At 39.0% G+C, this 25,788-nt stretch overlaps 1 protein-coding gene across 2 annotated transcripts in view; it reads left to right on the plus strand.

Moving 5' to 3' along the window:
• DCBLD1 (discoidin, CUB and LCCL domain containing 1) overlaps window positions 1–25,788 on the plus strand; it is a 72,898-nt gene that overhangs the window by 25,239 nt on the left and 21,871 nt on the right. For both annotated transcript variants that reach the window (XM_049899803.1, XM_049899804.1), the window contains 3 exons: window positions 18,059–18,193; window positions 19,580–19,631; window positions 24,216–24,288. In XM_049899803.1, the coding sequence (XP_049755760.1) occupies window positions 18,059–18,193; window positions 19,580–19,631; window positions 24,216–24,288 (260 nt within the window). The remainder of the gene's footprint in view (window positions 1–18,058; window positions 18,194–19,579; window positions 19,632–24,215; window positions 24,289–25,788) is intronic.

Here is a 25,788-nt window from a genome sequence, read left to right on the forward strand (position 1 = left end):
CATGCCAGCCATTCCCTTTGGTCCAGAGTTGTGTCCTCATCCACAGTGCCTGTTCCCATAGTTTGGAATCCACATAACCATGAGACTATTCAGAGGTCTAAATTCATCTAGCCTCATGGGGAAAAAAGTCTATAAAGTTTTTTTTTTTAATCCCTGGGCAAATTATGTCTATTTTAATGATGATTGACTTAGTTTGACAGAATCAGATAGTTTTTGTTTTGTTTTTGTGCATTTGGTTGGAATTTTGGTGATGTTAGTTTGTCTCAAATGGAAAAAATTAGAAATCCAGGGATGCCTAAGACCTGTGGGAATACCAGTCACCTCTGGTAATCATGTGTTCAGACTCAGAGGAGGTGACTGGGTGTCAGAGCTCAAATGTAAGGTACAAGGCAGAGTGCTGCAGGGCCAGAAATGGCCTTTCCAGTGGTGTCTGGAAAAACAGCTACCTGTCCCTAAAATGAGCAATTCATTACACCTGCTGACAGAACATTGATGCAGTCACCTCTGCTGTCTTGGGGCTCTCTTGAGTCAGAGACTGTGGGGGAGCAAATCATCCTGAAGCAGAATACCTGAGAATGGATGCGGCTTTTCCACACTGGGGAGTTTAGCAGTCACCTTTGATGTATTTTTTTTTTTTGATGTATATTAAGAAACTATATAAAAAGGAGGAAAAGGAATTAACTGCATGCCTGGAGCTAGGGTGCATGGTGATCATGGTCTCCCTCAGGGCGTTGGCCTGCACATTTCTGGATTCTTCAATTTTTAAGACTTAGACTCTTCATTAGGAAATGGGTAGTGAATCGTAATCCACTGTCTTAGTCATCTAGTGCAGGTATAACAAATACCAGAAGTGGATGGCTTTAACAAAGAGAATTTATTTCTACACAGTAAAGTAGGCTAAAAGTCCAAATTCAGGGCATCAGCTCCAGGGGAAGGCGTTCTCTCCCTGTTGGCCTTCTCATCAATCTTCCTTCCCACCCCCCACCATGAGCTGCTTCCCGCAGGATCCCCGGGTACAAAGGAGGCATTGTGCTCCTGGCCCTGCTTTCCTGGTAGTATGAGGTCCCCCACTCTCTGCTTGCCTGCCTTTCCTTTTAAGATAAAAGTTGGTGCAGGCCACACCCCAGGGAAACTCCCTTTACATTGGATCAGGCATGTGACCTTAGTAAGGGTGTTATGCTTCCACCCTAATCCTCTTTAACATAAAATTACAGTCACAAAATGGAGGACAACCACACAGTAGTGGGAATCATGGCCTAACCAAGTTGATACATATTTTGGGGGGACACAATTCAATCCATGACATGCATTTTTAGCAATAAAACTAAGTAAGTTTTCTTTTTACTTTTTTTCTGTATAAAGTTGTGTTTGTCTTTGATAAAGAGAATATCTGCTTAATACAGAAAAAAATCACATTCAGTTTCTTCTGTATGGCAGGCATATGCTTGGCACTTACTTATATTATCTAATATCTAGAATCATTACATCCACCCTACAAGGTAAATGTTACTCTTTTTTACACATAGGGAAACTGACACACAGTGAGATGAAGTGGCATACCTAAGATCACTCAACTAGTTAAGGGCTGGAGGGAAGATTTACATCTACGTGTTTGTGGTTCCAAGACAGCCATTTCCACTGTCCCTATCTCTTCAGTCCCACCATGCAAAGAATAAACCAAAAAAAAAAAAAACCCCAAACCCAGGGCCATTGAGTCGATCCCGACTCATAGCGACCCTATAGGACAGAGTAGAACTGCCCTACAGAGTTTCCAAGGAGCACCTGGCAGATTTGAACTGCCGACCCTTTGGTTAGCAGCTGTAGCACTTAACCACTACGCCACCAGGGTTTCCATGCAAAGAATACCACAGCTAATATCACCCTCACCAGGTGGACCAGCCCATTGTTAAATTATACAGCAATTTTGTGTAAAACATAAAGAGTGCGTGTTATTTTTGGTTCAGGCTGTTCTCAACCAAATATTTAACGATACTCAGAATTTCTCCCTTTTGTGGCTACTATGAAGATTTCCTTGGACCCAAAACACTAACCAGACCTATATTTTAACTTAGTTGAAATGGTCCTCTTGCCAGTTTGTTGTACAGTAATACTTTGATTAATAAAACCTCTTGGGACTGAAGCTCCCTTATTGTTTGGGCACCAAGTGCCTTATGGAAAAATTCGAGAGTTCTCAAGCAGCACCAAAAACCAAAACCAAATCCATTGCCATCAAGTCAATTCTGACTCATAGCAACAGTACAGGACAGAGGAGAACTGCCCTATAAGGTTTCCAAGGAGCGCCTGGTGGATTCGAACTGCTGACCTTTTTGGTTAGCAGTGGAACACGTAAACATTGTGCCTCAAGCATCCCAGACTTCAGCAAAGGGGGAAGAGGAGGCAGAAGTGCTTTCTCTTCCTTCAGCCAGGATTTAGGGGAGGGGGGCGTTCTTGTTGTCTAGCTCCCTGGGAGGGTGGGAAGTACCTCTGCAGTGAGTATGGCCACAGGATCTGGCGTGGCTGAGGAGGGGGAGCCCTAATGCCAGTGCAGGGCACCAGGGATCCACAGCTATATCACCTTGGCAGGCATTGGAGGGGAGTGCCTGGAAGTGCAGCAGGGAGGGAACTTATGTTCTGGAATATCTCCTGTAATTCTGGTATATGGTAGCTCTAATGATTACATGTGTGGCTGAAATAGCTGAATATAGTATTAGTTTATCTAGCTTGGTTTCTTTCATTAACCAACTGATTGCTAAAACCCATTGCCAAGGGATTTCAAGACTAGAAATTATCAGAACTTGGAATTTGGGGTTAATGTTTTGAAAAAGAATAATGTTTTCTGGCATTAGTGTTTGTAAGCTATGCCAAAAGTCGACATACTTAGGATGTGATTAATAAATCATTGTGAGTATGCTGAAATTGTACAGTTTTCATCATTATCACTTCATTTTTAATATTTTACCCCCCTCTCAGTTTTGTTGTAAATATTTGGTTCATATACTTGAAGCACTTTTATAAATCCACATTCTTGGTAACAAAATGTACTTGTAAACAACTATGATCGCCCACACCAGCTTTCACAGTAATCAGGCAACTATGTGCTTGATCTTGCTGGTGTTAAAAGAACTGATACAGACAAAATGGGATTATTCTTCTTCTGTTTGTCATGTATTATAATTATGGCTGATATTTTAGATTCAAGCATCAATTCCAAGAATGCGCTTATATGTCTACAGCACAGTTCATCTACTATTTCAGAATTCCTTGAAACAACCAAGAAGGTACAAAGTTGATAAAGTGTATCAACTTTGCTGTAGAAGAAATGTTAAGTTTTTTAAAGAGAAGAAAATATGCTATTTAGATACTTTTTAAAAATTTTACTTTCATTTATTTTTATTGTGCTTTAAGCAAAAGTTTACAGTTCAAGTTAGTTTCTCATACAAAGATTTATACACACGTTGTTATGTGACCCTAGTTGCTCACCCTATAAAGTGACAGCACACCCTATAAAGTGACAGCACACTCTTCCTTACCACCCCGAATTTCCTGTGTCCATTCAACCAGCTCCTGTCCCTTTTTGCCTGTTCATCTTGCCTCCAGACAGGAGCTGTCCATTTAGTCTCAAGTATCTACTTGAGCTAAGAAGCACTCTCTTCACGAGTATCATTTTATGTCTTACAGTCCAGTCTATTTGTCTGAAGAGTCACCTTTGGGAATGGTTTCAATTCTGAGGTGAAAGGGAGTCCAGGGGCCATGTCTTCCGGGTCCCTCCATTAAGTCTGGTCTTTTTACTAGAATTTGAGTTCTCCACCCCACTTTTCTCCTGCTCCATCAGGGACTCTCTGTAGTGTTCCCTTTCAGGGCAGTCATTGGTGGTAGCTGGGCAGCATCTAGTTCTTCTGGTATCAGGCTGATGGAGTCTCTGGTTTATGTGGCCTTTGTTTCTTGGGCTAATATTTTCTCTGTGTCTTTGGTGTTCTTCATTCTCCTTTGCTCCTGGTGGGTTGGAACCAATTGATACATCTTAGATGGCCGCTGGCTAGCTTTTAAGACCCCAGACATTACTCATCAAAGTGGGATGTAGAACATTTTCTTCATAAACTTCATTATGCCAATTGACTTAGAAGTCCTCTGAAAACATGGTCCCCAGGCCCCTGCCCCTGCTACTCTGTCTCTTGAAGTGTTTGGTTGTATACAGGAAACTCCTCTTTTAGTTTAGTCTAATTGTGCTGACTTCCCATGTATTGTGCGTTGTCCTTCACCTAAGATAATTCTTTTTTACTATCTGGTTAGCGAATACCCCTCTCCCTCCATCCCCACCCTCGTAACCATCAAAGAATGTTTTCTTCTGTGTTTAAAGCTTTTTTGAGGTCTTATAATAGTGATCTCATGCAATATTTGTCTTTTTGTACCTGACTAATTTTACTCAGCATAATGCCTTCCAGATTCATCCATGTTATGAGATGTTTCACGGATTCAACATTGTTCTTTATCGTTGCATAGTATTCCATAGTGTGAATATACCATAATTTGTTGATCCGTTCATCCGTTGATGGGCACCTTGGTTGTTTCCATCTTTTTGCTGTTGTAAACAGTGCTGCAGTGAACATGGTTGTGCATATATCTATTCGTGTGACGGCTCTTATTTCTCTAGGATATTTTCCAAGGAGTGGGATTGCTGAATCGTATGGCACTTCTATTTCTAGCTTTTTAAGGAAACGCCAAATTCATTTCCAAAGTGGTTGTACCATTTTACATTCCCACCAGCAGTGTGTAAGTGTTCCAGTCTCTCCACAACCTCTCCAACATTTATTATTTTGTGGTTTTTGGATCAATGCCAGACTTGCTGGGGTAAGATGGAATCTCATTGTAGTTTTGATTTGTATTTCACTAATGGCTAACAATCATGAGCATTGCCTCATGTATCTGGTGGCTGCCGGAATGTCTTCTTTGGTGATCTGCCTGTTCATATCATTTGCCCATTTTTTCTTTCTTTTTAAATTGTACTTTAGATGAAGGTTTTCAGGACATCTGCAAACAGAGATACCTTTACTTCTTCCTGGAAACCCTGGTAGCATAGTGGTTAAGTGCTACGGCTGCTAACCAAAAGGTCAGCAGTTCAAATCTGCCAGGCGCTCCTTGGAAACTCTATGAGGCAGTTCTACTCTGTCCTATAGGGTCGCTATGAGTCAGAATCGACTTGACGGCAGTGGGTTTTGGTTATGTCTTCCTTATCAATTTGGATGCCGTTTATTTCTTTTTCTAGCCTAATTGCTCTGGCTAGGACCTCCAGCACAATGTTGAATAAGAGTGGTTATAAAGGGCATTCTTATCTGGTTCCCATTCTCAAGGGAAATGCTTTCAGACTCTCTCCTGATGTTGGCCTTTGGCTTTCTGTAAATGCCCTTTATTATGTTGAGGAATTTCCCTTCTGTTCCTATTTTGCTGAGAGTTTTTATCAGGAAAGTGTGTTGAATGCCTTTTCTGTGTCAGTTGACAAGATCATGTGGTTCTTGACTTTTATTTATGTGTTGGATTACTGTGATTGTTTTTCTTATGTTGAACCATCCCTGCATACCTGGTATGAATCCCACTTGGTCATGGTGAATTGTTTTTTTGATATGCTGTTGAGTTCTATTGGCTAGAATTTTGTTGAGGATTTTTGCATCTAAGTTCATGAGGGATATTGGCCTGTAATTTTCTTTTTTGTGGCATCTTTACCTGGTTTTGGTATCAGGAATATGCTAGCTTCATAGAATGAGTTTGAGAGTGTCCTATCCTTTTCTATGCTCTGAAATACCTTTAGTAGTAGTGGTGTTAACTCTTTTCTGAAAGCTTGGTAGAATTCTCCAGTGAAACCCTCAGGACCAGGGCTTTTTTTTGCTGAGAGTTGTAAAATTATGTTTTCAATCTCTTCCTTTGTTATAGGTTTATTTAGTTGTTCTACTCTGTGTGTGTTAGTTTAGGTAGGTAGTGTGTTTCTAGGAATTTGTCCATTTCCTCTAAATTTTCAAATGCTAGAGTACAATTTTTCATAGTATTCTGTTATGATTCTTTTAATTTCAGTTGGGTCTGTTGTGATACCACCCATCTCATTTCTTATTTGGGTTATTTGCTTCCTCTCCTGTTTTTCTTTTGTCAGTTTGGCCAATGGTTTATTGATTTTTGATGATCTTTTCAAAGAACGAGCGTTTGGTCTTGTTAACTCTTTCAATTGTTTTTCTATTTTCTATTTCATTTAATTCTGCTCTAATATTTATTATTTGCCTTCTTCTGGTGCCTCATGGCTTCTTTTGCTGCTCTCTTTCTCCTTGTTTAAGTTGTAGGGTTAATGTTTTGATTTTGGCCTTTTCTTCTTTTTGGATGTGTGCATTTATTGCTGTAAATTGACCTCTGAGCATTGCTTTCACTGTGTCCCAAAGGTTCTGGTAGGATGATTTTCATTCTCTTTTGATTCCGGGAATTTCTTTATTCCGTCCTTAATTTCTTCTATAACCTAGTAGTTTTTGAGCAAGGTGTTACTCAGTTTCCATATGTTTGATTTTTTTTTATTGCTTTTTCTGTTATTGATTTCTACTTTTATTTCTTACAGTCAGAAAAGATGTTTTGTAATATTTCAATGCCTCGGATTCTGTTAAGGCTGGGTTAATGGCCTAATATGTGGTCTATACCAGAGAATGTTCCTTGTGAATTGGAAAGGAAAGTATACTTGGCTGCCGTTGGGTGAAGTGTTCTGTATATATCTATGAGATCAAGTTGGTTGATTATGACATTTAGATCTTCCGTGTGTTTATTGAACTTCTTTCTGGATGTTCTGTCCTTCATCAAAAGTGGTATGTTGAAGTCTCCTACTGCTGTGGAGCTGTCTGTCTCTCTTTTCAATGCTGATAGTGTTTATGTATTTTGGAGCCCTATCATTGGGTACATATATATTTATTATGCTTATGTCCTTCTGGTATATTGGCCCTTTGATCGTTATATAGTGTCGTTTCTTATCCTTTGTAGTAGATTTGACTTTAAAGTCTATTTTGTCAGAGATTAGTATTGCCACCCCTGTTCTTTTTTGATTGCTGTTTGCTTGATATGTTTTTCCATCCTTTGAGTTTTAGTTTGTGTCTTCAAGTCTAAGGTGTGCCTCTTGTAGGCAACATATAGACAGATCGTGTTTTTTTTAATCCATTCTGCCACTCTCTGTCTCTTTACTGGTGCATTTAGTCTGTTCGCTTTCAGCGTAATTATTGATAGGTATGAGTTTTTTTTTTATGAGTTTAGTGCTGTCATTTTGATGTCTTTTTTGTGTGTGTTGTTGACAGTTTCTTTGTTGTTCCACTTAATTTTCTGTGCTGAGTCATTTTTCTTTATTTTCTTTTCATCTTTTTCATTGTTGCTGATTTTGTATTTGCTGAGTCTTTGTGCTTTTCTTGTTTTTTATTTTGATGTGTAGAATTGTTAGTTTCCTTTGTGGTTACCTTAATATTTACCCCTATTTTTCTAAGTTTAAAACAATCTTTTATGTCTTTATATCACCTTGACTTCCTCTCCATGTGAAAGATCAATGACTACATTTTTTAGTTCCTCTTTTTCATTTTAATGTTGTCATCTTTTACATATTAACATCTCTGTTTCTCTATTTTGAGTATTTTAGCTTTGATTTATTTTTATGACTTCCCCATCTGGAGTAATATCTGATTGCTCTCTCCCCTGTTCTAGTCTTGGGTTGTTATCTGATATTATTGGTTTTCTGACCAAAATCTCCCTTTAGTATTTCTTGTAATTTTGGTTTGGTTTTTGCAAATTCCATAAACTTCTGTTTATCTGGAAATGCTCTAATTTCACCATCATATTTGAGAGACTGTATTGCTGGATATAGAATTCCTGGCTGGCAAATTTTTTCCTTCAAGGCTTTGTATATGTCATCCCATTGCCTTCTTGCCTGCCTGTTTCTGCTGAGTAGTCTGAGCTTAGTCTTATTAACTCTCCTTTGTAGATGGCTTTTCGTTTATCCCTAGGTGCTCTTAAAATTTTCTCTTTGGTTTTGGCAAGTTTCATTATAATATGTCTAGGTGACTTTCTTTTGGGATCTACCTTGTGTGAGTTTCAGTGAGCATCTTGGATAGGTATCTTCTCATCTTTCACAATCAGGGAAGTTTTCTGCCAACAAATCTTCAACAGTTCTCTCTGTATTTTCTGTTATCCCCCTGTTCTGGTACTCCAGTCACTCTTAGGTTATTTCTCTTGATAGAGTCCCACATGTTCTTAGGGTTTCATTCTTTTAAATTCTGTTATCTGATTTTTCCTCAAATAAGTTGGTGTCAAGTGCTTTATCTTCACTAATTCTGACTTTCATTGCCTCAGTTCTGCCCCTGTGACTTTCTATTGAGTTGTCTAATTCTAAAATTTTCCTGTAATCTTCTGAATTTCTGTTTGCTGTCTCTTTATGGATTCTTGCAGTCTATTAAATTTGTAATTGTGCTCTTCTTTAATCTTCTTAAGTGCCTCTCTTGCTTTACTTCTATGTTCCTTGGCTTGTTCTGCATTTTGCCTGATCTCTTGAAGAGTTTTGTATATTAACTTTTTATATTCTGCATCTGATAATTCCAGGGATTTATATTCCTTGGGATGATTTCTTGATTCTTTGTTTGGAAGATTACTGAAGCCACCATGGTCTGCCTCTTTATGTGATTTGATATTGACTGTTGTATCCGAGCCATCAATAAGTTATTATATGTATTTATTTTATGTTTGCTTACTGTGTCCTAGCTTCTTGTTTTGTTTTGATATGCCCAAATAGGCTGCTTGTGTGAGCTAGTTTGATTACTGGCACCTTTGAAACTCTAAAGTCCTGTCACCAGGTGGTTAGATTTGTTACTTGGTATGTGAGTCCAGGACTCTGTTTACTTTTCTTGTATGGATTCAGCTCAGGTGTCCAGATAGTCAGTTATCAAGTACGTGGTACAGGTTCTTACCTATGGTCCTAGATGGGCAGGGGTGATTGGAGTAGGCACAGGCATCTGGCTGTAGTAGGCCATCACACGTTGAGCAAGGCAGGGGGCTGATGGCTTCCCCTGAGTATCTGGGAGGAAAGCATGCCCCTGTCCCCTAGAGTGCATAGGTGGGTGGGTTTTGCAGCCAGACTATGGGTACCCAGTGCTGTTGGCTGTATGGACTGGGAGATACCACTTGTTCTTGGACCCCTGTTGCAGGTGAGTAGATGGCGTGGGTGGAGCCACCAGTCCTCAGGCCCCTGATGTGGGTAGGTGAGGACCCTGCTTAATAGTCAGAATGGTGCCAAATGTCACAAACCTGCCACTCCACCAGATAGCTGGTACAGTGAGGTTAGGCTTCAAGTATATACCCTATTGTACTGTGCTAATAAGGGCCTAAGCTATTGAAACGGGCCCACACAGGTCTATGCAGAGGTAAAAGGCAGTCAAAGTCCACAGACCCCTTATTCCTCTGCCTAGGCAAAGGAGCTGTACCTGCCCTAAGTTCCCGGCTTAGGGTAGCTGGCAGATTATTTTTTTCTGTTTGTTAATTTGTTCCCTCTCCCAGGCCAGGAGAATGGCTCAGGACAGTTGAAGGGCCCTACTTTTGGCCCAGGGGAAATGCCAATCAGCAATCCTTGAAGCTGGCCATGGGACCTGGTGAAGAGCGGGGAGGGAGTAGGGAGAGAGGTTCTTCCCAAAAGGGATTTTTTGATCCTCGTGGTAGTTTAGACACGTATATTTATCTTTTGCCAATTGAGGGCTGCTTCTCGCTGGTTCTGGAGGGTTGAGCAGACTCTCCGCTGCTTGGTCTCTCCCGATGTGGAAAATGCATCCTGAACACCATTGCTTGCTTCACCACGCTTGTCAGCCGATCTGGCCTACAGGGTGCCAGTTCCCACCAGGTCAGGTCTGGCAACTCTTCGCTGCTTCTGAATCGCCTCTCCCCCCACCACCACTCAGTCTGATTCCTCAACTTTGCCTTTGATGTTCAGGGCTCCTAGATTGTCATTTATAATCACTTGTTTTTTCGGGTCTTTGTTGTAAGAGGGACCACAGGACACATCTGACTACTCCTTCATCTTGGCCCCGCCTCCAAATTTCCCTTTTAAACTGATAACATTTTTAGATAAGATCTAAAAGATGTTTAGACAAGATCATATATGTAATTATCCTGGCCAAAAAAGAAAAAAAAATTTTTTCTTAAGAAGTAGCATGCTTTGCTTAGTAGAGATTGTTTTCACTATAACTAAGGGAATTCTAAGTTTTCATTTAAGAGACCAAAGCAAATGAGACTCCCTTCAAAACAAACAGTAAAGTAACTTTTCTGGTCTAGGATCCACTCCAGGATCATGAAGCATTTAATTGTTACAACTCCTCAAACTCCTTTAATCTGGGATAGTTCCTGGGCCTTCCTTTGTCTTTTATACAGTTTGAAGAGTACTGGCAGTTATTTTGTGGAATGTCTGTCAACTTGGGTTGCTTTGATGTTTCCTCATGATTAAATTCAGGTTATGCATTTTTGGCAAACATAACACTATCTGCTTTTAAAGTGCTCTTTAAAAGGGTTGTTTACAACAGTTTCCAGCATTTCAAATTGTGAGGTCATATATCTTGCACAAATAAGAACTAAATCTGCATTAAATTTCTTTGCCTCCCTTTGTACTGCTTTTGCCAGGTGGATTCTTTTACATTGAAAATTACATTGACTTAGGTTATTTCAAGCTGGTGTGTCTTCTCCAAACAGTTCTTTGTTCCTCAAAGAGGTCCCTGTAATATGAGTCTTTGAAAGGACTCAAATAGAAGGTGGCACCTTTTCTTTCAGAGGACAGTTTTGGAAAATAAGTTCATCTCGTATTTGGGCATATAAGATAGTAGAAACTTGATTAAGGTGGTCACAGCCATTCTCTGATGGAGCAAATTTATTCTTTAACCTAGAATCTGAAGATTCAAACCAGGAATATATTCGACATCTCTTTAAAATTTTTGTGTGGCACAGTTAAGATTGCTACTTCAATGCTGATTCTCAGTATCCCCCTTTTATATTCATAATATAAAATAATAAAGAGGTTAGTTATATAAAACATTAAAATATCTTGAGCTATGGGGAAAAGTAGGTACTGATTCAGCTATTTAAACCCAAATTTAAAATATGAAATTTCTAATATTGTTTTATTTATGACGCTGCAGAGGGGAGGCTGTGAATTCATACCGAAGATTATTACCTTCAACTTAAAGCTCTTCAGTCCCCCTGTAACTTCCACTCACCCTCTGGTTAAGTTTCATCCCCAGTCTTGCTGACCAAAAAGGACCTGAAGAGTTGAATTCACTCAGAGATTTGTTTCTGCTGCCAATACTTGCAGGGGCCTGAGGGGAACTGCCATTTTTGGTTCCTGACATTTCTGGAAGATTGACTGGGTCCTGGGTTTCACCTAAAAGCTGAGTCTTCCCTGATGGGTGGAGTTTGGGGTTGTCCTGGGAGCCCCTGAAAATCTGCCCGAGGAGTCTTGGCAGGAACTTGGTACTGGCCAGTCTTTATAGGCTCAGAGATTACTGCAGGAACCTAATTGTAGTCAGTTAAATTAGGCTGTTCTGCTAGATGATTCGCACTATAGAAAAATCAGGAAGTTCAGGAATTGTTCCCTTACATTTCCTGTGCTTCCACCTCCATTCCCAATATTTTTTTTAGCCATTGTCAGTGACTTGGAAGTATACTGATGTGAAACCGACTGTTAATATTTATATTACACTAGGAACAAGAGGAATGAGAAAAGTAGGAAATAATACTAAGTGTTTTGACTCGTAATTGCATCATAATTTCTGTGATACTATTTTAGAATGATACACATCTGGCATACTGCAGTAAGAGCTAATCATTATGCCTTTGACTGTGGATTTTTTTTTTTTTTTAATCCCAAAGAGGAAAAAGCACAGGATTGGCAGGCTCTGTTTTACAAGTGGTTTATGTCTTGCATATGTCTGTAAATTTTAAAGACAAAACAGATCCCTTTGAAGGAATTTCCAGCTTGTGAGAGTTGCTTTGGGTCTCAAACTATCCCAGAAGTGCATTCTTCTCTGCGATTGGGGCTACTTTGGTAGAAATTCTTGAGCAGGTCTGTTTTTTTGTTCCCTTGTTTTTGATTTTATTTTGTTTTGCCTTGCCTTTTATGCTAAGGGTGAGTCCCTCGGTGGTACAAACAGTTAACACCTTGGCTGCTAACCAAAATGTTGGAGGTTTGGGACCACCCAAAGAAGTCTCAGAAAAAAAAATACCTTGACAATTTAGTTTGGAAAAACCCTATAAAGCACAGTTCTAGTATGACACACATGGGGTCACCATGAGTTGGAAACTACTAGATGGCAACTGATTTTATGCCAAAGCAAAATATAGAATTTTAAACTCATAAATGCTATATCAGCCAGAATGTGCCACACTAGACATCTCATTAACATAACTGTAAGTCTCAAGTAGGAAAAACTATCGAACTCCTCCAAATACTTCTCTAGAGACTCACCAAGATTCACGTTCAGTAATTGCCATCTTTGGTTGAGACAGATGTAATGGCCTAGCAGGTAGTAACTCCAGTGTTGAGGCACTTCTCGACCTGGGTCTCATAGCCCCAAGGAAAGTCACATCTTTGTCTAAGAATCTGTCTGGTTCATTTATCACCTGTCACTGATTTTTGTCTGGGAACCAGAGACAAAACTCTCCACGGATACCACTTACATACTTACGTGACCATGGTTTTAATGGCACAGCCCAGGAATATCCCTTTTTTATGCTAATTTCCTTCCTTTACAAAGAAAATGGCCCTGAAAATTCTGTAATTTTGTACAATGACCCTATTGCAATTAGCAAGCAAGAACAAATTCTGCCATTTGCCTGCACTGAAGAACCATCTGGAAAACGGACACAGGTCTAATGGCATTTGCAGCTTTAGCATTTCCAAAGATAGTTTATCAGCACACCTCTGAGCACAGATCGAGGCCGGCGCTGCACACCACATTCCTGGCAGCTGATAGTGTGGTGTGGCTGGCTGCGCCGGTGGCACTCTCTGGGAAGGGCTCTTACTTTCTGTTCTTATTTGGGGAACTAATTTCTTATGAGAAAGTCAGTGTTTGCTTCAGGAGGGGCTCCATAAGGCTACTGGAGATCGTTAGGCTTTTTGTTTTATCTTACAACAAATTTCTCAACTAGTGGCACAGTGATTAAGAGCTTCACTGCTAACCAAGAGGTTGACAGTTCAAATCTACCAGCCACTCCTGGGAAACCCTATGGGGGAGCACTACTGTGTCCTATAGAGTTGCTGAGTCAGAACCAACTCGACGGTAACCTGTTTTTAATTTTTTTGTTTGGTCTCTCTGTATTTTTCACCACTAAGAGAGTGGTTATGGAGTGTGAGGTGTTTATTTTTTGAACAACATACATACGTTTTTAAAAACACAGCCTTTTCACAACAGGAACAATAACTTAGTTTCATCAGTTTTAAGATCAAAACCATATACTCACCTCAAATGAACTGGAATAGTTTTTAACCAAGCTTGTAATCCCCAAAGGGAGCAACAGTGGTTAAGAGCTCAGCCGCTAACCAAAAAGTCAGCAGTTCGAATCCACTAGCTGCTCCTTGAAAATCCTGTGGGGTAGTTCTACTCTGTCCTATAGGGTTGCTATGAGTTAGAATCGACTTGATGACAATGGGTTAATGCTCGAGGAGTGTTAGGCAGAGATTCCAAAAAAGTCCTATAAGTTGATGCCCGGATTGTTGGGTTGCCAGAGAATTAAGAGGATCCTGGGCTCAGCTCAGGCAGATAGTTCATTCTTCCCTGCAGGACAATTTTCTTTTATTCACACATGGAAAGATAAAGGGTTTCCTTCTCAGCTGCAAATGGAACAGTAGCCGCAAACAGGGAATGTGCTGAGAGAATCTGGCCTACTCTGCTCCAAGAAAGCAGCTTCTGTGGTTCCTGGCTCTTTATTCCTTTTGCCAAGGAATCAGCCATTATCTACTGGGTCTTGGTCTCATGTCTGATGCCAAATGCCACGATGCTGTTCTATTTGGTATCACCGATAGCTTTTCCCACAATTCAGGGGCTGCCAATTACATTCCGCAAGAGGTAAGGTATTTATTTTTTTCCTGATTTTCGTGCCTGCCTGATGAACTATCTTTCTGCTGTACCTAGTCTGATGGGAATTTATGACTACAAAGTGAGAACCTTCTTCTCAAACGAGGACGGAAGTGAGGGAAGGAGGAAAGTTAGCAGGTCCGAGTGCTATAAAACAAGCAGCATTACCAGTTGTGAAGCAAACAGAACTCAGAGTCCTATTTTCAGGTCTGCTGAAGTTCTTGAGAGCCACCCAGGAAGGGCTGGCTAGGTTCAGTCTCTGAATTGAAGCAGGTTTATCAATCTGGAAATATTGTGGTTAGAGTTAGAAGCAACTGGGCTGTCATTTGGGTTTCCAATGAAATTGTCTTTGTAAACATTTAAATACAAGTCTTGTTGTTAGCTCCCTTTGAGTAGGCCCCAACTCATGATGACCGCATGCACAATGGAATGAAACGCTGCACAGTCCTGCATCACCCGCATGATCAGCTGCAGATAGGATCGTTGTGATCCATGGGGTTTTTCATTGGTAGATATTCAGAAGTAAATCACCGGGGCTTTCTTCCCAGTCTGAAAGCTCTGCTGAAACCTGTTCAGCATCATAGCAACGTGCAAGCCTCTACTGACATGACAGCCTCTACTGCAAGTGAGGTGCACTGGCCAAGAATCAAACTCAGTTCTAGACTTTTTTTAAAAGTCGGCATGGAGGTTACTGACAGTGAAATGTATGTTTTGTGCAGGGGTGGGGGGAAAATGGCTTTCTTAAGGGAAGATGTCATCCTCCAGGGAGTCTAGCTGAGAACTGAGAAATTGCTTAGAGTAGACTAAAAGGATTTTTCAGTGGTTTCCCATTAATTAGTTCTCCCTCTTACTGCCAGTCACATTTTTGTATTTTCATCTCTTTTCCCTTTTAACTCAAGGAATGTACTTATTAACTTCCAGACTATGGACAGGAATCTTTATCTGTCAGACCTTCAGACAGGCAGTAATTTGGGTGCTTTGCCATAGGCAACACTGCAGCCAATACTCAACTCCTCTCCCCTACCCCAGACTAAAACCCTCCACTGCCATTGTGATAGTTATGATTGTGATGAATCTATCAAAAGAACTTTTAATGATGACATTTATGTAGAGAGGGATATTCTATCCCCTCTAGGATTTTGGTGTATTTTTATGGCATGTTACTAACAATGTGAGAGAGATTGGTGCCTGTGGGGTAAGGGTTGATTAAAGGATTGTGTGTTTACATTTTCTTTCTTTGAACTTCTTCCAGAAATATTTACATGCCTGTCATGATTTTGGGAGGATGCAGCCGAAGTAGAGTTTTACTGTGTTAATGTGTTTTTGTTTTAGGAAATCATATATATTGCTCAACAGCTCAGGGTGGCAGCATACGCTTTTACCTATTTGTGTAAAATGTATATGATTTTTGCAACCTCTTCTTTCAACTGTTTCATTAAAAAAAAAAAAAAAAAAGCCAAACAAGTTCTTTCTGATAATCCATTTAGTTCACAGTTTTTATCAGAAGTCATTGAAATGCTATAGAAACTTAAGTAGAGATTACTATCATCATCCTGATTTGGAGAAGAGTAGGTATGTTATTATTTCCTCCTGAAAAAAAAAAGTAGGTAGAAAAATATTCTAATTTATTAGTAGCAACAATTTACTAATTATTTCGTTTTTATTCATAGGTTTGCAAAGCCAGTAACTTCACCTGTTTTATCTGTGCAAAGAATAAACAAATTTTAAATATATGTAAACCAGATAAATTATCAGTTAGTGTAAAAGTCAAACACAGTAATCTGACTCACTTTAATGTTGTAAAAATGCTTATCTTTCTACTTCATTATATAAAAACAGGTTTGATATAAATCACCCACCTACCATGCTTGTGAACACTATTAAAAAAAAAAATAGAAATTCACATATCCATCACACTCATACTTTTCTTCTTTTTCTGGTATCTCCACACTTTTCCTGACCTCTCTCTCTATGATACCACAGAATTAAAAATATTTTATGTACCTTCATAATAGTTTGGCTTTTAAAAATTGACTGTTACAAGTAGAAGAATGTTGAAATTAAATTCAAGTCAAAAAATATTTGGGAGGCTGCCATGTGCCAGTTACTATTCAAGCTGGTGAAAAAAAAAAAAATGATGAATAGAAAAGTCTCTGGCTCCATGGAACCTAGTCTAAAGGGAGAATCAAAAATTGGTTTTTTTTTTTAAATTTATTCAGTCATTCTATTTAATAAGTACTCATATAGCTTTCATTGTGTGCTAGGTACTGTTCTAAGTATAGGCAGTGCCCGGGATATGAGCGTCCAACTTACAAATAACTCGTACTTAAAAGTGGACTGCCATAAAGGCTATTATATTAAAAATTTGAGTTAAATACAATAGTTCATCATAATAGACACATGCACTACTTGGTGACGCTCATGAAAACATTGCATGGTTTGGAAGTGTTTCTAAAGTGTTTTATATGCATAGAATGGTAAAATATATACATATATACTAAGACAAACATTGGATTAACTGACGCTAAATAAGAACCCAGTGTGCCTCTCCCAATTTACCTACAAATTCAACTTAAAGACAGACTTAGGAACGGATCTCATTTGTAACCCGGGGAGTGCCTGTAATTTACAAGTATTTAACTCATTTAAGTAATTATATGTGATGAGCATAGCAAGAGAGGTAATTGATTATTTTTTATTTAAATTTCACTGTAATTTAATAATAGGGGACAACAGAGAAAAGTGATTTGGGGTGTGAAGCTAAGCACCCAGCCCTTCTCTCCCAACCTATCACATGTTCAGAATGTGAAACCAGGACCAGGAGAGAAATGCTTCGTTGGGTTCACAATCTTTTCCTGAATCTTTATACAGTGTGGGCCCCATTTTTGTTTTGGTTACTGGAACTTAGTTTTATTCATATTGAGTTGGCCCTTTCTGCTGTGTCCCAGTTTGGTTGGTTCCCTGCCTCCACTTTCCTTGACCTGATTGTTATTGCTGTTGTTGCCATTGACTATTTCCACACTGTTTCCTTTTAGGAGAAGTTGACGAAGAGTGAGTCTTACCAAAATTTGCTTGTTAATCCCTATTTTCATAGAGATATTATTATATTAAATTTTACCATGGTTAAATATAGATAACAAAACATTTGACATTTTAACCATTTTAAGAGGTTATTGTTCTGCATACGTGATTTTCAAAATGACCATTTATAAGCCAAACTTTAACTATATTAATATAGGGAAGGTTATTTTTAGCTCCAAATCTAATTTTGTCTCCTAGAAGTTCATTGAGATTCCTACTCCTTCTCAAGAAATTTATTCTAGAAACAATGTTATAACCTTAATTGCATAATTTATAATATGCTATTACAAATGCCTTTAGAAATTATTCTGCTTTAGTATAAACCTTATTTTACAAATCAAAATAAGTTATATATGTTAACCAGAAGTTACTGTAAGAGAGAGAGAAATGTGTACACTGCATGAGAATAAAATTTTTACCATGCATTGTACCTTTAATTCTGGAACCTCCTCGAAAAAAGTGAATTTGTGAGTTTTTTTAAGCAATGTTAAGAGTTTTGCAGAATATCATTTTTGCGATAAAATTTTCTTTACTACCTAATGTATTTGACCTTTGTTTGGTAGTCTTTTTGTTAAAGACATAACCTATCTTTCGGCTTGTTCACAGTTAACTAGTTGCAGCTTATATCTTATCTAGAGTAAGTGTATATAATCAATTAAGCCAGTTTTCTCCCTTGCCTTATCAGTATAACCAAGTTCACAGCAGTCACTAATTATCAGTCTTGGTGTTAAACAAAATATCAGTTGAGTAGATTAGCATCTTACATATGGTTTTCTGGTAAATTTGACCTTTAAGGAAAAGAATGTGTTATAGTCCAATTCTTGGTGCTGGTCTGAATTTTGAAATATGCCACAAGTGTGCTTTGTTTTTAGGTCCATATTGTGGAAGTATGACTGTTCCCAAAGAACTCTTGCTGAACACAAGTGAAGTAACTATTCGCTTTAAGAGTGGATCCCACATTTCTGGGCGGGGTTTTTTGCTGACCTATGCCAGCAGCGATCATCCAGGTATAGCAGAAGAATCAACACAAATCTGTAAACCTTTATCTTTCTAAGAATTCCTCTTGCTACCTATCATCATCTCTGGACAGAATTGTGACCTCAGGTATAGAATTAAGATATAAGGGAAGTGAGAAATGCAACATCATTGTAAGTAGAGAGATCTGAAGTGAATAATTTTATAGTATGTATTAGATTGATCAGCTGACTTACGTGTGATAAGGCCGATCTCTTTTTCCAAGAAATCTTGGATAGCATGTTTTGGGGCAGCCCTCTTGACCATTTTGAAGCCTGGCAATTCTCTGGAGCCCTCCTCTGTTCCCCTTCTCCCCTCAGAGAGTGGGTATTATAACTACAACCCCCTCTACCAGCGTACCTACCTAGGAAGCACATGCAGTATTAGAAGGATGAGGAAGACAAGAGTGCCCTAAGTATGGTGGAGCTGAAACTTGAGCAGGAAAGAGGGGAGCATGAAAGCTGAAGAAAGAAAAGTGTGGACTTCCATCTAGGCCTTTTGTACCCCACTGTAATTATTGTAGTACATTTCATGTTTGTTTACAGTCACTGGGAAGAGAAGTATCCAGAATTTCTTCTCTCAGTGTCTTATGGCAGAAATATCCCAGAGAGAGACAAACTATTCAGTTCCCTTCTAGTCTATCTGATCTGACTGTTCCCAACAGGCCCAGCATGGCCAGCGTTCACGATACATTGCTCCCTAAGAACTGTTGAAAAGCTGACAGAAAGAAACAATTATTGCAACAAGTGTGGAATATTTCAGGAACTGTCCTAGGTTGACCTAAATGCATAGAGCCCCGCGGAATCTTAGCTTACCCATTGCTGAGTGTTGGTTCGGTTCTATAAATTAGAGATGAATAAACTGAGCACTCTCTTTTTAATTACCTGGCGCTGATTGATCAAAGCCAATATGCTGTTGGTGGTCTTGGTAAACATCTGCTTCTGTGACGACTCAGATGCCACTGGCTAAATTGTTAAATTAAAATATTTCTGGAACCTTCTGTATGAACCACATTTGGCTTTTGAAATTGTTTTCCTCCTGCTAAAGAGGTTATACACACAACTATTGTAGACTTGTAGCAGATAGTAACTAACCAGTGTTGCTTTTTCTGTTGGAAATAGATTCTCTTATTATTCACTGGACCAGCAGTGAAAAACCATCCTTAGTGATAGAAAAGAGAGATGAAGAACTGATTAAATACTGGGGACATTGTTCTCAGTTTTGATTTATTTTTAAACAGAAAAATTCAGTTCACTAGGCCCTGAGTGAATGCTTTTTAAAAAAAAACGCCCTTTTTTTATTTAAAAAGAAACGTTTAGCGCATGAGTTTCCTAACTTCCATTCAGTCTGCTAATTGTAATTATCTTTATTTATGACAGATTTAATAACATGTTTGGAACGAGCTAGCCATTACATGAAGACAGAATACAGGTAACTGTAGTTGTCCTCAGCTGTGATGCAATCATATGTTGCTGAACGTTTGGTTTTCCTTGACGTTAACCAGATATAGTACCTTATTCATACACACACACACACACAGACACACACACACACAGACATATATATTTAATCAGCCATGTTTTAAATAAAGAATAATAATTGAAATGGTTTCTTCCAGAGCAGGCGTTGGCAGACTTTTTCTGTGAAGCTTTAAATAGTAAATATTTTTGGTTTTGCCAACCACACAGTCTCGGTTGCAACAATTCAGCTCTACCATCATAGGGCAAAAGCAGCTATAGGCAATACATAAACAAATGAGTATGGCTATGTTCCAGTCAAACTTTATTTAAAAAAAAAAAAAGTGGATGGCTGGATTTGGCCCTTAGGCCACAGTTTGCTGGTGATGACCCCTGAGTGCCACTATAGTACCAATGTGCTATTATTGAACCTAGAATGTGTTTTGTTTTGTTTTGTTTTAACCTGGCCACCATTTGTAGTGACCTTTATAATTCTTTGTTTTGGGAGAAGGTTCATTTTGTCTTTCCCACAAGGGAGAAGCCTACTGAGAATAAGGAGGTGACATTTTTCATCCCAGCTTTAACTGGAAAAATTACTTAACCTCTTTGATGTACATTTCCTCACCTATATAGTAGGGTAGAAGGAGCCCTGGTGGCACAGTGGTTAAGCTCTCAGCTGGTAACTGAAAGGTCAGCAGTTCGAACCCACTAGCCGCTCCACAGGAGAAAGATGTGGCCAACTGCTTCCATAAAGATTACAGCCTTGGAAACTCTGTGGGGCAGTATTTCTCTGTCCCATAGGATTGCTATGAGTTAGAATCGATTTGATGGCAGTAGGTTTGGTTTGGGGTTTATATAGTAGCGTAGTTAGTCTAGAGCAGGATTTGTCAACCTTGGTACTGTTAACATTTGAGGTTGGATAATTTTTGTTGTCAGGGGGTGGGGGCTGTCCTGTGCACTGTCGGATGTTTAACAGCATCCCTTGCGTCTACCCTCTAGATGTCAGTTGTGACAAAAATGTCTAAAGACATTGTGCATTGTCAGATGTCTCCTGGCAGGCAAAATTGCCTCCAGTTGAGGGCCGTTGGTCTGGAAATAATCATCAACAATGCTAAGAACTGTAATTCTTTAGAATGCTTTCTAAGGACCAAGGACAGCTCTATGTAATTTGCATGTAAGTAGCTCATGTGTACATCCCAACATGCCTAAAAGGTAGGTTTTGTTACACCCAGCAAACCAAGGCACAAGCAATTAGTCTATACAATCCAGGGTATAAGGCTTAAGAGCCCATGTTGTTGTTATTGGCCGTTGAGTTGATTCCAATGCATGGTGACCGCATATGTGCGGAGTAGAACCACTCCATAGAGTTTTCAAGGCTGTGACCATTCAGAAGTGGATTGCCAGGCCTGTCTTCTGCGGTGCCTCTGGGTGAACTTGATCCACCAACCTTTTGTTTAGTAGTTGGCACTTAAGTTCCCCACCCAGGGACTAATCAAATCAGTCATTTGGGCACTCTAATAAATGGAATTATTTTATATGTAGGGTGAACTCTAATGTTAAAAAAGTCTAATAGAAAAAACAAAAATGAGTAGTAATTAAATGTTGCCTTGTAAACTTGCTGTCCATCCAACATAGACATTCACCAACATTCTCTGAGGTCTTCCCCGTCATACCTAAACAGTGCCAGTGATGATAATGCCTCTGGGAATCAATGGTCACTTCCTACCCCCTTAAAGGAATATACGCAGCCCTGCAGGGAGACTTTATGGTGCCAAATCATCTACACTGTAGCCCACCCATTTTGTAGTATTTAGGTAAGTCATGCAGGTCCACAGTCCCCATATCCATAATTCCAAAACATAGAAAACTTTGAAAGCAAAAAGGTTTTTGAAATTCAAAATGACCATACAAAATGTATTCATGCCTTTGATACAGAGACATTAATGTTTTTGATTCATAGGCACAGACCACACTGGAGTGTTATAGTATGTATATACATCACTGAAATGCTTATACTTTTGTAAAACCCAAAATCATTCTGAAACACATCTGGTTCCAAAGGTTAACATATGAAATTGTAAACCTGTAGTAGGACTCCCTGCCCTTTTTATTTCTTAACTCCTTGATTGCTGTTGTAATGCTGGAACCTTCTCTGGAACTCTTCTCTATAAAGTCACTGGAAAAGAATTAGAAAACATTTATTTGGCTAATTTCAATAATAGATGTTTTTATCCATATAATATGCTAAGTCAGCAAGAGATGAAAGAAAAGCAGTTGCTATTTTGGAATCTATTTGGGCCGGTACATTCTGTTTAAACAAACCAACTAAAAAAAACAAACCAACTAGGTAAACATTATTACAAGGTTGTGTACAGATGTGCATATCTGTGTACAACTTTATCTGTTCTATGAAATAGTACATTATATGGTTTGGACGTTGTGTAAACACCATATTATATACAGGAGAGAGGTATGCAAGATGGTCACTGGGTGGGCTTGGAACAAGTACGCCCCTGCTGTGCCTAGGGGCTGTGTAAAAATTTGGCTCCACTGCCACCAGCCCTGCAGGGCTACTACCTGGTCTCCTAGAGCTGAGAGCCACACCCAGTCCCTTCCACAACGTGCACTCTGTACCCAGCCAGCCACCTCTAGGCATGCCATTGGCTCCCCTCCCTTCCTTTCTCCTTGACTGTCCTCCTTGCCACCCCCCGTGGGCTTCAAACTCTTCCAGCCCTGCCTGCCCCTCCTCTGCCTCCACCTCTTACCCCACCTACCTTTCCTACTCCTCCTCCCACCACCATTACAGCCCAACACTGAAGGAGCCACAGCCTCCGGCCAGGGCGTCACATGCAGGCACACTAGCTGAATGGGACAGTGGCCTCACGGGGCAGCCCCCTTGGTTCTGGCAATGTCTGCACAGTCATGCCTGAGGCAAGCACAGTGGGACAGGCAGCCATGGGTGGGCACCGCCAGACCTTCCCGCTGCCTCCCCAGGTGCAGGGATTACACAGGACCTAGAGAGCTAGTGAGAGACAGAATCTATGGTACTTAACAAAGTATGTCCACTACATCCTGCTCTCTCACTGGCATTTCTGAGCTATTATAATCTTATGGGACCACAGAAGTATATGTGGTTGGATGTTGCTGAACGGACATTTTACGGCACATACCTGTATATTTTACCTGTATATAGAAAAAAGTGCAGGTGACATTCATCTTCAAAACTGTTAATGTTCTTGTGGTATCTTGGCTTTCTTTTTGCATGTTTTTCATAGACATAGGAGCTCTGGTGGTTAAGTGGTTAAGAGCTTGGCCGCTAACCAAAAGGTCGGCAGTTCTAATCCACCAGCTGCTCCTCGGAAACCTTACGGGGCAGTTCTACTCTGTCCTGTGGGATCACTATGAGTCAGAATCAACTCAAAGGCAGTGGGTTACAGGTTCATAGACACAGAGCTATCCTTCATATCCTATTAATATGTTGATGTCTGAAGGAACTACAGATAAGAAAATAATCTAAAAGGAGTTAAATGTACCAGTCAGGGTCACATAGCCAGCTAGTTAGTGTCAAAGCCTGGATCACCTGGCCCTCAGTACTGAGCTCTTCATGTGCTGTGACATGCTGTAACATGTTTCTGCAAAGTTACTTGAAAAATTACCTTTAAGCGAATGAAATCTTAATTAAAATATACTTTTTTTTCTGATTACAGGGATAATTCATAATTAATATTATAGCTGCACCGTCCAGTATGCCAGCCACAAGCCACATGTGACTACTGCGTCCTTGAACTGTGGCTAATCCAAATTGAGATGTGCTATAATTGTAAAATACACTCCAGATTTTAAATACTTAGTTTGAAAAAAAAAATGTAAAATATATCATTGATCATTTTTTTCTGTTCATTACATATGAAATTATGAAATTTGGATATATTGGGCTAAATAAAATATATTAATGATATTAACTTTCCTTGTATCTTTTTACCTTTTAAAATATGGCTACTAGAATATTTAAAATTACATATGCGGCCCCAATTATATTTCTGTTGGACAGTGCTAGTATAGAGAAGTCAGATATCACAAAGTTATAGAACACAGACAGTGAAGTCCCTCAGATCTGACCCCAGGAGAAGAACAAGGCTATTCTTCCTTATTTTCTTTTTTATTCATAGAAAACATATATTGTTATTTCATATTTTTAAATATTTCTTTTTACAAAAATGAGATTATGCTAGATACATTGTTTAGAACACTTTTGTGTTTCTTAAATTTTTTTTAATTTTATTGCTTGAACATCTTAGAATCCATTAAAATGCATTAGGGAAGTTCATTGTTTAATGGAGTCTTATAGTGAATTGTTATATAAAACAAATAATAATTGTGTGACCCTTGCCTTCAGGATATCATTATAGACCAATCTGTTTTTTCACAAATCAGGTTTCTCATTTGTCATTAAGGCTAGGTATGCTAACATGTTTTATGAAGGATTTATTTAAGTGTGATTCAGTACTTATTTAAGTGTAATTTAATGAAATGTAAATTTTTTATTTTCTTTTCCCAGCAAATTCTGCCCAGCTGGTTGTAGAGACATAGCAGGAGACATTTATGGGAATGTGGTAGATGGATACAGAGATGTAAGTAATCAAGGGTAATGGCAGGGGGGAATTAGAAATAGTAAGTGCTTTTTATTCCTCCTAAATTCATTACAGAGTAAAGTCAAATGAGATGTAAAACTCTGTTAGGCAGATGCACAATTCTTTCTTCTCCGAGAATAAATGAAATAATAGTAAGTATAACAACCAAAATTGTCCGTGAATTCGTTCCTGTTTATAGCCTTTCCAGTTAAGCATAAAGTATATGAAGTAAAAAAAACTTTCAACACCTAAGAGTATAATTCTGTCTTCTCTTTATAAGAGATTGTGGCTTTGCCTCCTTTTTATTAACAATTTATTTAAAATTCCATTTGGTTAATATAACAGAACCAAGGATATAGACATTCAAATCACAAAATAGCAACAATCTGTCTGGGGCCAGTGAAGCCATCTGCTCTGCTCATATATAGTATTCACTTCTGTCTCCCCACCCCAAATTCTTATGCCCAATAAGACTCTCTGATATGTACCTGCTGTTCCCAAAGTAGACTGATAAACTGCTTCTCTAAAGTATATGCCCTATCCTCGGATAATCCTCCATTTCTTAATATTCATAGATTTCTAACAGGGAAATCTGCTATCTGATTGTTTTTCTATTTACATTGCTATTTAAAATAGTTAAAACCAGGTTTACAGCCTGGTTTATGGGAATTGGCTTGAGTTATTAGTAATGTGAAAATTTATCTAATGATGAAACTATATTCTAAGAGTTATTGGCATGCATCTTCATATACCCAAGTCTGGAAAAAAATTCCTTTGCCTACGTGTTCCACATGACTGATAATTCACTCCAGGCAAGGTGGAAAAAAAAAAAAACCTCAACATTTCTTTAATGTTTGCTTTTAGCACATCCTGATTCTGAGCACAGCAGACTTTATTGTTGTTGTTGTTTTTAATATTTTATTGTGTTTTAGGTGAAGGTTTACACAGCAAATTACATTGCCATTCAACAATTCATTCACAAATTGTTCTGTGACTTTATTTATAATCCCCATAATGTGACAGCACTCTCACCATTTCTATTCTGCCTGCCTGGTTTCTAGCCATCCAGTTTCCTTGCCCCTCCTTGCCTTCTCATCTTTGCTTTTGGGTAAATGTTGACCATTTGGTCTTGTATAGTTGATTATTTAAAGGAGCACATTCCTCTTGGGTGTTGTTTATTTTATAGGCCAATCAGTTATTTGGCTGAAAGGTGACCTCTGGGAATGGCTTCAGCTCCAGGTTAAAAGGGCATCTTAAGACAATAGTTTTATTCCTGTAGTCTCTGGAGCCCTGGTGGTACACTGGTTAAGAGTTTGGCTGTTAACCAAAAGGTTGGCAGTTCGAATCTACCAGCTACTTCTTGGAAACCCTATGGGGCAGTTCTACTCTGTCCTACAGGATCGCTATGAGTCTTGCTGCTATCTGTCCAATAAATTTCGTCTTTTTTTAAATGAATTTTAGCTTTATTCTACAGTTATCTCCCATTCGCACCTGGACCTC

The sequence above is a fragment of the Elephas maximus genome, chromosome 1 (assembly GCF_024166365.1).
Source record: "Elephas maximus indicus isolate mEleMax1 chromosome 1, mEleMax1 primary haplotype, whole genome shotgun sequence".
NCBI lineage: Eukaryota > Metazoa > Chordata > Mammalia > Proboscidea > Elephantidae > Elephas > Elephas maximus.